The sequence below is a fragment of the Populus trichocarpa genome, chromosome 18 (assembly GCF_000002775.5).
Source record: "Populus trichocarpa isolate Nisqually-1 chromosome 18, P.trichocarpa_v4.1, whole genome shotgun sequence".
Lineage (NCBI taxonomy): Eukaryota > Viridiplantae > Streptophyta > Magnoliopsida > Malpighiales > Salicaceae > Populus > Populus trichocarpa.
The window spans coordinates 14,956,119-14,969,549 of record NC_037302.2 but is presented as its reverse complement, the minus strand read 5'-3'; the positions used below and the strand labels follow the sequence as shown (position 1 = coordinate 14,969,549).

General features: G+C 29.9%; 1 protein-coding gene across 2 annotated transcripts in view; it reads right to left on the bottom strand.

Annotated features, from left to right (window-relative positions):
• Window positions 1-1,798: 1,798 nt before the first annotated feature.
• The window catches only part of LOC18101669 (receptor-like protein 56), a 31,132-nt gene continuing 19,499 nt past the window's right edge, over window positions 1,799-13,431 (bottom strand). The window contains exon 9 of one of the 2 annotated variants that reach the window (XM_006379925.3): window positions 1,799-2,123. In XM_006379925.3, the coding sequence (XP_006379987.3) occupies window positions 1,944-2,123 (180 nt within the window). In that variant the 3' untranslated portion in view covers window positions 1,799-1,943. Of the gene's footprint in view, window positions 2,765-13,431 lie in introns of both variants that reach the window. The other variant, XM_052448841.1, reaches the window with a different exon arrangement.

Below are 13,431 nucleotides of genomic sequence, written 5' to 3'. Positions count from 1 at the left end.
TAAGTTAAAAAATATTTTTTTTCGTGTTTAACTATATCATAAAAAATAAGTTGTTTTAATTATTATTTTTAAGTTTATCTAATATATATTATACGTTAGATGTAATTGTAATACAATATGGATGAGCCCTTAATTAGACCCATCCAAAGCTAGCATTTTCATCGGTTCCAATAACATGATATTTTGTTGACAATCTTAAGAATTGAGTTATATACATTTAAATGCAGTGTACTCCATATTGTACTTGTTATGATCCTTGTTAAATTTTTAGGGAATGGAAGTTCTGGTGAACCAGAGCATTAGGGAGACTTCATTACAATCCTTAGCATTGATTGTGGAGAAGTGAAAAATATCATTTCTAGTGAAGTCCCAAGTGTTCTTGAGTCAAAGCTCCAGGTTAATTTGTTCTCTCAACATGCTTGCTTATATTTTCCTTTATTAATCTTGTACACAAAAGAACTGTATATAGGCAGCCTCGTTTCATTATTGTTCTATACATAGAAATTGGATGTGGACAGCAAGGACGCGAGGATTGCATATTATTTTGATTTCATTGTTGGGACAAGCACTAGAGGCCTTATGACATCCATGCTTACTGCTCCAAATGATGAAAAACGACCTTCGTTTGGCGCAAAAGATATTGTAAGTTTTATCAAGACCACAATCCAGGCACCAAGTAATTTATGGTATTTTTGAGCTACGGTTTTTTTTTATGTTGCTTTTTTATGGTATTTTTGAGCTACGGTTTGCAACTGTACAAATGTAGTATTCTATGGTGATTCATCCTTTAGGGTGTGGGGTTTATTCTTTGTTAAAGAAGAGGAAAACACTTTCCTTTAGGAAAAAGGGTTGTGTTTTCCATGTTTGAAACCACTTTCTAGAAAAGTGGTTTCTCGTAGTTTATCAAACATAGTAAAGTTGTTTCCAGGAGAGTGGTTTTCATGAAACAAATAAGGCCAGTTTAGTTTTTTAATGCTCCCTTCTTTGCTTCTTTGCTTTCTTAACTTTCTCCTTGTTGTGGCAATTGCAGCTGGAAATATGATAAAGCTAAAGGACATGCTAGTGGAAGTGGAAGAGAAGAAATGCATTTTGATTTGTTAGTGTTTTAAGCAAGTTAAAGATTCTAACAAGAGACTTAACTTTATTTTCATGTATTCTTTCACCGGATATTTGTCCATGTCTAATTGGATCTATTATTCTTGTAATTCTCATTTTCGAGTGTTTTTTAGAGGAAGTTTAACTTTTTTCTTTTTACCTCCAGGTGAAAGCTAATGATATCAAATACAAGGTTTTCTAGTTTTCTGTACATCACTTTTGGAACATCCGATACCTAGTCTAAGCATAATCAAATGACTTTAATCAAGCATTGCAGCATATGCTTGACGCTTGAGATTAGAGAATTCAGAAGTGGAGATGAATTGTTATGTGGCATCTCGAGACTGCCTTGATTCATTAATTTGCTCAGTACCGAATGGTCATCCATTTCAAGTGGGAAGTGCCATAAGGGCAAGGGTCAGCCTTGAAGGGATTCATTCTCGACATTCCCTTTGATATTTGCTGGGAAACTCAATCTAAGACAGCTCAATACTCTCAGTTACTGAAGTTGTAGATCAAGCAAATTATCTAAGTACTCACAAGCTTATATACAATCAGTGAAATAAATTTGAATTGATATTTGTGTTGTAATGTATTCCCTTTAATATTAAATATTTTTGGATATTTGTGTTGTAAATTTGAATTCATCATCATAAAAATCAAGTAATAATGTAATATACAAGGGAAGTAAAAACTCAAGGAATTGAAAAGCCCTCGCTGTATAAAAACCCTCAAAACCGAATGGAAATGTATAAATTAATACAACATCGCTTGAGCATGCCTTTAAACTTGTTTAAATCTTAAAACTAGAATACACAAAGATGCACCAAGTCTTGGTACCATCAAGGCTATGAAAACCCAAACTTGTATAAAATGGGAAGATTGTCCACTAGAAAATAATAGCAATTGTTGATGCTCACCTCAATAAAATAAAACCAAGCTCGTCGCCAATATGGATTTATATATAGAACTGCACCTATTACTATCAGCACCATGATATATTCAACCCAAAAGGTCACATAGAAAACCTCCATATCCATGAAGCCACCATTATCTTCATTGTTAGTAAAAGTTGGTGATGGTGATGGTGGCATAGTCGCACCACATATTTTGAGTAGCGGTTCTCCACAAAGAAAAGGGTTGTCCTTGTAGCACTTCTCATCAAACGTGGCAAATTGTGCAACTTTCGTAGGAGTCTTACCAGACAAATTATTGTGAGCCACACTAAAAACTTCAAGAGAAAATAGTTCAGTAAGTCGAGGTGGGATTTCTCCATCCAGTTTGTTGTAGGAAAGATCCAGGCTCTCTATCTCCTTTAAGTTTGAAAATGTTGGTGGAATTGGTCCAGTCAAACTGTTGTGCAAAAGGTTCAATGCCTTGATCTTGGTGAGGTTTCCAATGTCAAGAGGAATCTCTCCTGTGAAATTGTTGCATGAGAAATCAATTCCTGTGAAATACCGGATAATGCTGCCTATATAATAAAGGGATACATTCTTCGTTGTAAACTCCAAAGATTGTCGTGATGAGGACACATAATCATAGGAATAATATTGTCGTGGGAAAGGATGAGTAGATATCATCCAAGAGAGGATGTTACCAGAAAGGTGATTGTGAGAAAGATCAATCAAGGTTAATTGGTCCAACTTGGATAATTGAATTGGGATTTCACCTTCAAGATTATTATAACTCAAGAGTAAAAATCTCAAGTTAGATAGCCTGCCAATCCATTCTGGAATTGTACCAGTTAAATTATTATGGGAAAGATCTAACGCGAATATCTCAACTGAGTTATAAAATATCATTGCGATCGGTCCTTGCAACTTATTTCTAGACAAATAAAGATATCTCAAATTTGAAGAAGTGTCGAATCTAAGTGGTAAACGACCAGAGAAATTGTTCCCTGATAAGTCCAAGAATTCAAGAGAAGACATATTCCCTATCCATCCAGGGATTTGCCCTTGCAAACTGTTGTTTGACAGGTCGAACGCTTGCAGCGAGCTAATGTTACCCAACGAGAAAGGAATGCTTCCATTGAAACCATCATCAGACATCAATAAAACTTCTAACCTTGGCAAATGAGCTCCGATTTCTGAAGGGATTTGACCTTGGAAGTGATTCATGGATATACTTAGGAATGACAAATTCACATGAGAATTCTTTGGCAACAAGAATGGACCCGAAAGAGAACAATTTTCTAAATGAAGTTCTTGTAGGTATGTGTTGTTCTCAATCAACCAATTTGGAAATTCTCCCTTTATATGGATGTTTGTAAGATCCATATATTGTAGGTTCACTTGGTGGTAAAGGAACTTGGGAAATGCTCTCGCACCTTGTCCACGATTGTTCAAATAGAGGGACTCTAACTGGAACTTTGGGCTTAGATTATGATCATCTTCTTCTGTGAATATTTCATTACCCGATCCATCAAAATACTTGAGTTTTGAAAGGTTGTATAATGGGCTCAATGATACAGGGATCTTCAAGTGATTGGAAGAGAGATCTAGATGTTGAAGGGAAGTCAAATTCGCCAGACACGGAGGCAAGAAACCACTGAGATTATTGTCATACATATGTAGCTCTTGGATATTATTTAAGTCACATAAACCTGATCACATTATAATTTTAAAAAAAGATTTAAAACTCCGAGTTTTTAATAGAAAATATATAACCTAAAGAGAGAGAGAGAGAATAAGAGTTATCAATCTTACCGATGGTTTGTAAGATGCTGTTATTATTGAGAGTATTGTAACTTAAATTTAAGAATTTCAAGTTCCTGAGATGAAGGAAGCCTGCCACAATCAAGAAATTATATTAACATAGAAACAATTAAAATTATAAAGGAAATGAAAGAGTTAAAAAGCAGCAGCTTATAAAATGAATAATAAGTATCTTAATTGAGTTGATTTTAAATTTTGAATTTAATTCTCTTTTAATGGTCAATTTTCTCTAGTAAGCAAATTGCTAATAAGTTACTAGTTTCGGTGGTGGGCGTCACATGGTCCTAGTCAATTATTGGTTGGGTAGTGTATTTTTTATGTTTTTTTTCATGTTTCTTGAGTTTTTTTATTTAATTGACTCATAATTAGTTACTATTTTTTTAATTTTCCAGATTAATATTAAAAAAGAGAGGATATACAAATAAAATAAAAATTCAAGTTTAAAATATTATAATTTCATCAACCTATATCACACTATTATTTTTTTCATAATTGTTTTTTAGAAAAAGCCATATTTTGTTAACATGTAAGGAAATCATAAGTGAAACTATCAAAACTGATATTCTTAATTCCATATATATTTTTTTAAGAAAATGCTTTATTGGCAAGATATTTCTTTGGTAGAATTCAAGATGGTCTTAATTCCGGTCAATTAAATATTTTATCAGCTAAGGAAAATGGGTTATATATTCTTTATCTACATTAAATTGATATTCTTTAGAGAAAATAAATTTCTTCACGACATTAATGAGTGTTATTAACATTCTTTCTTAATTCTTTCTCTTTCTATAGATTGATAAGACTTGAACCGTTCTCTCTCTCTAGATTGCTTTTTATATGTCATAGTAAATTTAAAAAATAATATTCTTTATTTTATAATTTCATATTTTGTAATCTATCATTTTCAAGATATTTAAAGCACTCAAGTTGTCTTTTTTTATGGTTTTGAAAATAATAATATCTTATAATATCAATCTATCAGTGTAAATTATTTTGATTGATCCACATATAAAAAGATAATAAAAAAAAGTCCACGTATATATAAACAAAATCTCCCATGATTTCTTTGTTCAACTCTCCTAAGAGGTTATTATATACAATAATTCCTTACTAATGAATTATGGCTAAAACAAACTAAAAAAATGGGAAGGGAAGTGTAGAAATTGTAGAGTCCAATTAAAAGAGGGATTTTTGATATGTCTGATAAAAAGGAAAAAATTGATATGTCTGATAAAAAGGAAAAAATAAAAATATCATTGTTAATTTATTCTCCTCCTAAAAATAGCACTCTCAATATAAAAAGTTACTTTTTCATTAAACAAATTATATTTTTTTAATATTATCATTGTGTTTACATTACACTGAAATGGTGCTGAGAGATGACCAAAATTAAATTAAAATATTGTTAATATTAAATGGATGGTAGACTTTTAGAATACTAATGATGTCAATTGAGTTAATTTCTAAACTTGAGATTTAATTGTCGCTCCAAGACTTATTTAGTGGGTTGCTAAAACATAAAAAATGAATTCTATATAGATATATCTAATTGTAGCAGGCATAAAAAAAAAAAGTAGAAAGGTTAATTTACCTCCAGAAGGTATAGTGCTGCTGAGAGCAGAAAATGACAGATTTTTTAGAAAAGGCAGTGCTCCAAGGTTTTGAAGGGAGTGTTCATCTAGAGAACACTGGTCCAGATACAAACTTTTCAATGAGTTTAAATTTTGCAACTCTGTTTGTTCAAAAATAACAAATTGAATTTTTGAATTAATCCCAAATATATAAACATCACTATATGTAAAATATATAACTTACCGTCACCTAATTTTCTTCCTCTAAAATCATTATGGTGTAGAAAAAGTGTCATGAGGTTTGGGAATGCTCCTAATGATTGCAGTAACTGGGATATATTTCCATAGGTTGTGATATTTCCTAGATATAGAGTATTCAAGCTGCTTGGACTTGCAAATTAGTTAGGGAAGAAACGTATAATTAATATTGTATGGATATTATCTTCATTATGCTACCAGCCAGGTAGGTAATGTGAATGTATTGCTAATTACCTCTTGAGACTACCAATTTGCTAATATTGTTGCCGCCCAAACCCAAGTGCTTCAAGCTGCTCAAGGATTCTTGATATTTATCAAAAAATAAATTAATTAATTAACTACAAAATATAAATTGTGTTTTTTAAAATTAAATTTAATAAATAATTGTGTTAATTAAATTTAATATTTATAAAAATAATAATATATAAAAAAAACTAACCTTTCAAATCTATTAAACCTTCCAGTCTATTATAATCTAAAAAAATAAAAGTAATATAAATATTTTGTAATACTTAAGAGAGCAAACCTTTCTTCTCAACCCAACCAGCTATACGATTATATATCCATCAAGATGAGACTGTTGAGTTGTTGAAAAGGAAGGAACAAGGAGACATTTAAGTACCAATCTCCCAGTTCCTGATTCCTTACGCTCCAAAGATAAGAGTCCGGTGACTCGGCCTGTTCTGCTGCTGCAGACAATACTTTCCCATTCACAACAGCGGGTGTCGCCTTTTCTCCAGGTAGGTAGGGAGGTGCCATTGGGATAGTTAAGAGAATCTTTGAGGTGCAAGAGAGCGATTCTCTCTTCCTTCAAGCAACCAAGAGCCACCCATCCTTGCAGCGAAACCATCATAATTGCTAAAACCATCGACATCTGAAGGAACAGCCCCATCTTAATATCAACTATTACAATATTAATTGTTGCAAATGGCAGCGAGGAGGTTTAGGCTTTTATAGAGGGCACAATGTTCATGACTTTCTTAAGCAAAATAATTTTTTAAAAAAAAATCTAAAAAAAAAATCTCAGTAATTTTAAAAAATATCTTTATGAAAAACACACTTAGCAGCCACATAAGTTAGAAGCTTCATTTCTTAAACTAAAAGATTGTTTACGAATATATTTGAAATCTTGTTTTTTTTTTAAATAATATTTTTATTTCAAATTATCTTTTATATATTTTTTTATCGTTATGATAGATATATTAATATTAAAATTAATTTTAAAAACAAATTTTTTTATTTTATTTTAATACATAATTCAAAATATCTGAATTCATTCATTTAACATTTTTGTTCAATATATATAATCTCTTTGTTTTTTTTTTTATAATACTTTTAATCTGAATATCTTAAAAGAAACATGACAAGTTTTTTTTTTTTTAACACTACTGATCACTTCTTTAAATATTAGTTATTGTTGATGAATGAGAATTACGTGAATAGAATTTTAGGATTTCTAGAAGAATTAATTCTCTCAAATTTTGTCATATTTTCTGTTTTTATTTTTATTAAGTTGTCTTTTCTTTCTTACTTTTTTATATTTTTTGGATGAGAATGAAATATTTTATATAAACTTTTAAAAAAAACTCTGAGATTTATTCATATATATTGTGTGACTCCTTACTTATATAAACGGATGAAGCATGAAAATTATAGTACTTTCTTTTTATAATACTTTTAATCTGAATATCTTTTAGGAAAAAATGCATGATGGCAATGTTTTCTTGGACCCATCTCATGGGGGGAAAATGCACGATGGCACCATCCAACGGGCCCATTCATGGAAAAATGGATGATGGCAATGGTCCAACGGGCCCAACTCATGAAAAAAATGCATGATGGCAATAATCTAACGGACCCATCTCGTGGATAAAAAGAAGAAGCAGGATGGCATAGGACGGCAGTGTCCTCTTCATTACATTTGTTTTCATTTTGATGCTAAAATGTTTGTTTTATGTTTAAATATTATTTTTTTTTAAAATAATTTTTTTATTTTAAATTATTTATTTTTATATTTTCATATCATTTTAATATGTTGATGTCAAAAGTAATTTTTAAAAAATAAAAAAATATATTATTTTAATACATTTCCAAACAAAAAACACTTTAAAAACCAACGATTACCACACTTCCAAACATCCTCTAAGGGTTGCTCGCGTTGATTTTTTTTTCTTGTCAAGACTTTACTATTCATCCTTTTGTATATTATTATAGATGAACTATTTAAAAAATTATGTTTTTTTAATTTGTTTCTCAATTTGTTTTTGACAATTTAGTTCTAATTAAACTCAATTGATTCTGATTTCTTATGAAAAGATAGGATTGAAAGAAGAGGGGAAAGACGCCAAATATGAGTGCAATGTCATAATTTTGTAAATGATGCATTTTGGTTTTTAAACTTTAAAAATAATGTAAATCATACAACTCTAGTATTTTAATATTTTTTTAATTTAATTTTAATATAAAAAATTCATTTTTATTATTTTTTAATTTTTAGTAAACAGAGGAGAGAGAAATCATCAAATTCTAACGAGCCCAACTCTTGTTAAAAATGGAGTAAAAAATGCATGATGGCAGAGGACGGCAATGTACTCTTCATCACAATCCTTTCGTTTTCGTTTTGATATTATTAAGTATTGCTTGCGTGGATTTTTTTACTCCGCAAGGCCTCACTGTTTTCTCGAATAATATTGAGGATAGATTATATAAAATTTTATATTTTTTAATTTGATTTTCAAATTTAATTTTTGATGATTTAGTTATAATCAAAGACCATTTAATTTTTATTTTTTTATAAAAAAATAAATTAAAAAATGAATAAAAAAAAAAAGGGTTAAATATGGATGTTATAGTCTTACAAAAGAAACACTTTTATCCTTGAATCTTAAAAACAACACTGATATTTATTCATATAATTCTGTGTTACTATTAATTATATATATGGATGAAGCATGAAAATTATAGAAGGCAATTGTTACAGACTAAACTTTGAACATGAAATTGAGAAATTTCAAGGAGCAAACTAAAAATTGAATTATACATATTAATCACTTGATGAAAAATTAAATATGACTAGAAAAAAATACAAAAAAAAAATGATAATATATTAATCTAAGGTCGATTGTCCATTAATTAGTGGTCGATGCATTCTAACACACTAAAATGAGATTTTTTTATACAAGATGAAATTAAAACATATTATTCTTTCTCAAGCTTACGGGGCAATATATTAATCTAAGGTCGATTGTCCATTTTAAGGAGTTTTTATTAGCATTATAGTTTATTGAATAAAAAGTAACAATAATAGCCCCATCTTAATAATTTAAACTAAAAAAAAACATATATTTTCAAGCAATCAAGAGGCTGCCATCCTTCTAAAAAAACCATGGTTACTAACGCCATCAACATCTGAATTAATAGCCCCATCTTAATATCAAATATAAATGCTGATCAATATTTGTTATAGAGGGCAGCTAGCGAGGAGGTTCAGGCTTTTATAAAGGACTTCACGGACCCACCCCGTGGAAAAAACCACCATTACAAATATATTTGATTATATTTGTGTGTATTTGTTTTTTATTTAATTTTTTTTAAATAAAAAACATGTTAATTAAAAAAAATATAACTCACGGTGGTGAAGCGATGGATAAATATCTGGTCTATGTAATAAAATGGGTGGCACTTGAAGGTTCACATACCTTTTATTTTTATTAATTTGGATTTTCTTTCCTACTTTTTAATATTTTTGGGATGAGAATGAAATATTTTATATAAACTTTAAAAACAACAGTAATGAGATTTATATATATTCTGTGTTACAATTACTTATATAAATGGATGGAGCATGGAAATTATAAATAGAAGGCGATTGTCACAAACTAAACTTTGAAGATGAAATTGAGAAATCTCAAGGAGCAAACTAAAAATTTAATAAAATCTGACCAAGTCGTTTCAGAAGGCAAGAAAGAAGATAAAAATAATGGAATCACATCAACATCACTAGCAGTATAACGTTCCCTTTCAATTAGAAAGCTTAGAAATAAAAAAAACAAAAAAACTGCTTTCTACGTACACAGCACTTCTCCATTTATATCTTCTCCATTATAAAGTAATTTTATACCTATTTTTTTTTATTAAAATTTAATTCTTTTCAAAATCACATTATCGGAAAAACATGAAAACCGATGGACTTTTTATGAAAATATATGATTGATATGATACAAAAAATGGGAACAATGATATGAGAAAATAAAAGTTTATATACTAAAATTAATAAAAAGTGAAAGTATATCAAAAAATTTATATGATTGATATGATACTGATATTTTTAACATCAATATATCAAAAAATTTTAAATAAAAAAAATTAAATTTTATTCTATTTTCATTTGGAACACAGTACCAACCGGGCCATATTCAGGAAAAGTCTATCAGGAAAGAAGATATTTGGAGAATGACAGAAAATAAATCAAACCAAAGCCGTGGAATTAGAAACCAAAAGATGTATCAAATTTGTCTCTACATGAGCCATCTTAGTGGTGGGGCAAAAACTTGATGGAGAGATAATTATGTATTCCTCAAAACAATTATTTATTCCGGAGGAAAACCCAAATTCAATTTCATTTGATCAAAGTCACACCATGAAAGAAAACAAGAAAAAAGTATTTAAGTGATATAATAAAAACAATTGGTTTACTAATATAAGAAAAATAAAAATCTACTAAAATGAGTGGCACTCAAACAGCTCTGAATATTCGCATTCCTTATCTTCCAGGCAAGAAAAGACAATAAAAGCAAGTGACGTTTCTTTTCTCCGGCTGTAAATAGATGGAGACATCAATACCAAAATAAATATGTATTAGTTAGAATAATTATAACTAATTAATATAATAGGTTTTAATATTTACTTTTAATATATATATATATATATATATATATATATATATAAAATGAAAGATATTAAGAGTTGATTAATATATATATATATATATATATATATATATATATATATATATGTTTAAATATTTGCAATATGTACATATTTTGATTTTAATATTAGTAATTATAAAGTTTATTTAGTTAATAAAAACTGCTCCATTTTTGTTCTCTCATCTATCTCTCACCATTGTTTTTTCTTCTCTTTCTGAACTGTCGTGTCTCCTTTTCTTTTCTGTCTCCCATCTCTCAATCCTTCAAGATTCAAAATACATAGCAATTTACGTTAGGAATATTGATAAAAAATTAAATATAACCAGAAAACAAATACAAAAAAAAAAAGATATTAGAGAAAGAGAGTATCTAATTCCAGTAAAGCATTTAAATTTCCATTGAAAGATGAGTCATATATTAATCTAAGGTCCATTTTCCATTAACTAATCGGCGGTTGCATTCTAACTCTTGAGATTTATTTTTTATGCTTAAGCATTTAATTCTTTTTTATACACTAAATTGAAATTAAAGCATATTATCCATGATCCCAAGCTTATGAAGCAACAGTCTCATTGACCCGTCTCGTAGAAAAAACAAAAAACACTTGATAGCAATGGTCTCATGGACCATCCAACTGGTCTTATGTATCCATCATGCAAAGTGAGCTTCCTATTGTTAATCTTTTATTCATGTTTTTCCATTAACATGGGGTAACTTTATAAGAAGAATACAAGTTTTCGGTTAATTGCTTTTATGCAATTCAATTATATTTTTTCTACAATGTTGTTTGTTTTAATCAGCATTATTAAATTAGATTCAAGATTGATAAGTTAATCTACAACCTAACTTGATTCAGGTTTTAAAAAATTCAAGTGAGAATTGACTCAATCAAACCTGATTAACCAAATAAATTAATCAACAACCTAATCAACCCAGTTAAAATCTAATTTATTAAACCACTTAACATATTTAAATTTGTGCAATGTGTATGTATTTTGGATTTAATATTAATAATTATAACTTTGTAACATAAGTTTATTTAGTTAATAAAAACTGTCCACATTTGTTCTGTTATCTATCTCTCACTATTGTTTCTTCTTGTATTATTTTTGGGGACTGCTTTATCTATATGTTTTTCTTTTTTGTCTCTCATTATACTTATAAAACTTATTCAAGTCGTAGATTGAGTGATTCAATTTAAAATAATATTTTTTTAAGATATTTTTTAAAAAAATTATAATAAAATCATTTTAAAAAATATTTAAAAAGTTAAATCTAGTTTCACTTGGATTTTAACTAGACCATATGTTGACCTAATAGATTAATATAGTTTAATCGGGTGAACTCCTATCTAGTTTAATAAAATCTAGTTTAAGATTAAAATACTAAATTCTCCGTACGATCAAGTTGAATCGTTAAGCCAGACCGGATTAATAACACCTCCCGGCTCTCAATCCATTGAACACAAATGAAAAAAAGCTTTACGTACAGATATTTGGGTTTGTTTAGAGATTCGTTATAGCAAATAGGCTCAAAAGGTTGGATATGTTATTACTTCCGCCCCCTGCCTCTGTTTTTCTTTTATGCTAGCTAGCCTCTAATTTTGGCTCTACCACCTTTCTATAATAATACTCGACTATTATAAATAAAAAAGAAGTAGAAGCGGAAATAACTTAGCGCGGTTGTGTATAGATAGATTCCTTAAATGAAGCATGTACATGTCTGACGAGCATAAAGACAAAAAATGGTAAATGAGGACAGCATTGCATCACCACCATGGCAAACTCGGCATGACCGAGGAGTGCAGCAATGTGCAAAGGAGTGTTTGATGTGCTAAGGATATAGAGCCAAGTAATTGTTTCTTCTTTGAGACTAAGAGCGTGTTTGACAGTGTGGTTGCGAGTGCTTTTCAAATAACTTTTCGTGCCAAAATACATGTCAATGATGTTTTTTCATTTTTTAAAAATCATTTTTGACATCAGCACATCAAAACGATCCAAAACGTACAAACCATATTAAATTTTAGCAAAAAAAAAAAAAATTTCAAATTTTTTAGGAACGCGGCCGCAGCCGCGTTCCCAAACATGCTCTAAGAGTCAGTGTGTAGCTGAATGAGCCTTCCTTCTCTCCTTCTGGTCCATCGTCTTGGAGAGCCTATGTTCTTGCCTTGATCTAGACTCCTATCTTAGTTATTCAACAAATATAAAGAAATTCTCCAAAATCATTTCTTGACATAACATCTCACCACCCCTCAGCCCTTGTCAAATCCTCCGTCCCCTTATGCCCTTGCACAGACTTGCCCCCAGAGTAAATTCTAAAACTCGGGGCATCTTTTATATGGAATATGCAATTTCCCAAAGGTCTGAGGAATCGAACAAAGAGGGCAATGATTGGGCATCAGTCTTGAAACCACAATGATCCGATGGACGGGAGCCGCTAGTGGAGAAGGATTCATGCATCTCTGTTTTTGTGTATTTCTCATGCTCTTTTTCACTGTACAACAGAACTTTTGCCTCTTCAGTTTTTCCTTTTAGACGCTCTTCAATCAATGGAAAGAGGAAACACCACAGAAAGGTGTAAACTGACAAGAAATTCAATGCTCACACTTTGAATTTTAATTTGCTTGTTTCAGGTCATTGATAGCTATACATTAAAATTACAGGGTAAAATCTCATTTATCAAGATTGTCTTGTTCGTTATTGATGATGATTAGTGATTCGAAATGGATTCTGGAAATTGGAACAAAGTGTTGGTGTAATTTGCTCCCGCTTTGGGGGACTTGATTTTCTTTTCTTTGAGTTATGTCGTGAATTCAAGTTACGCAGGATTTAAGAATTCTTCAAGACGTAGAACCACCTTAAT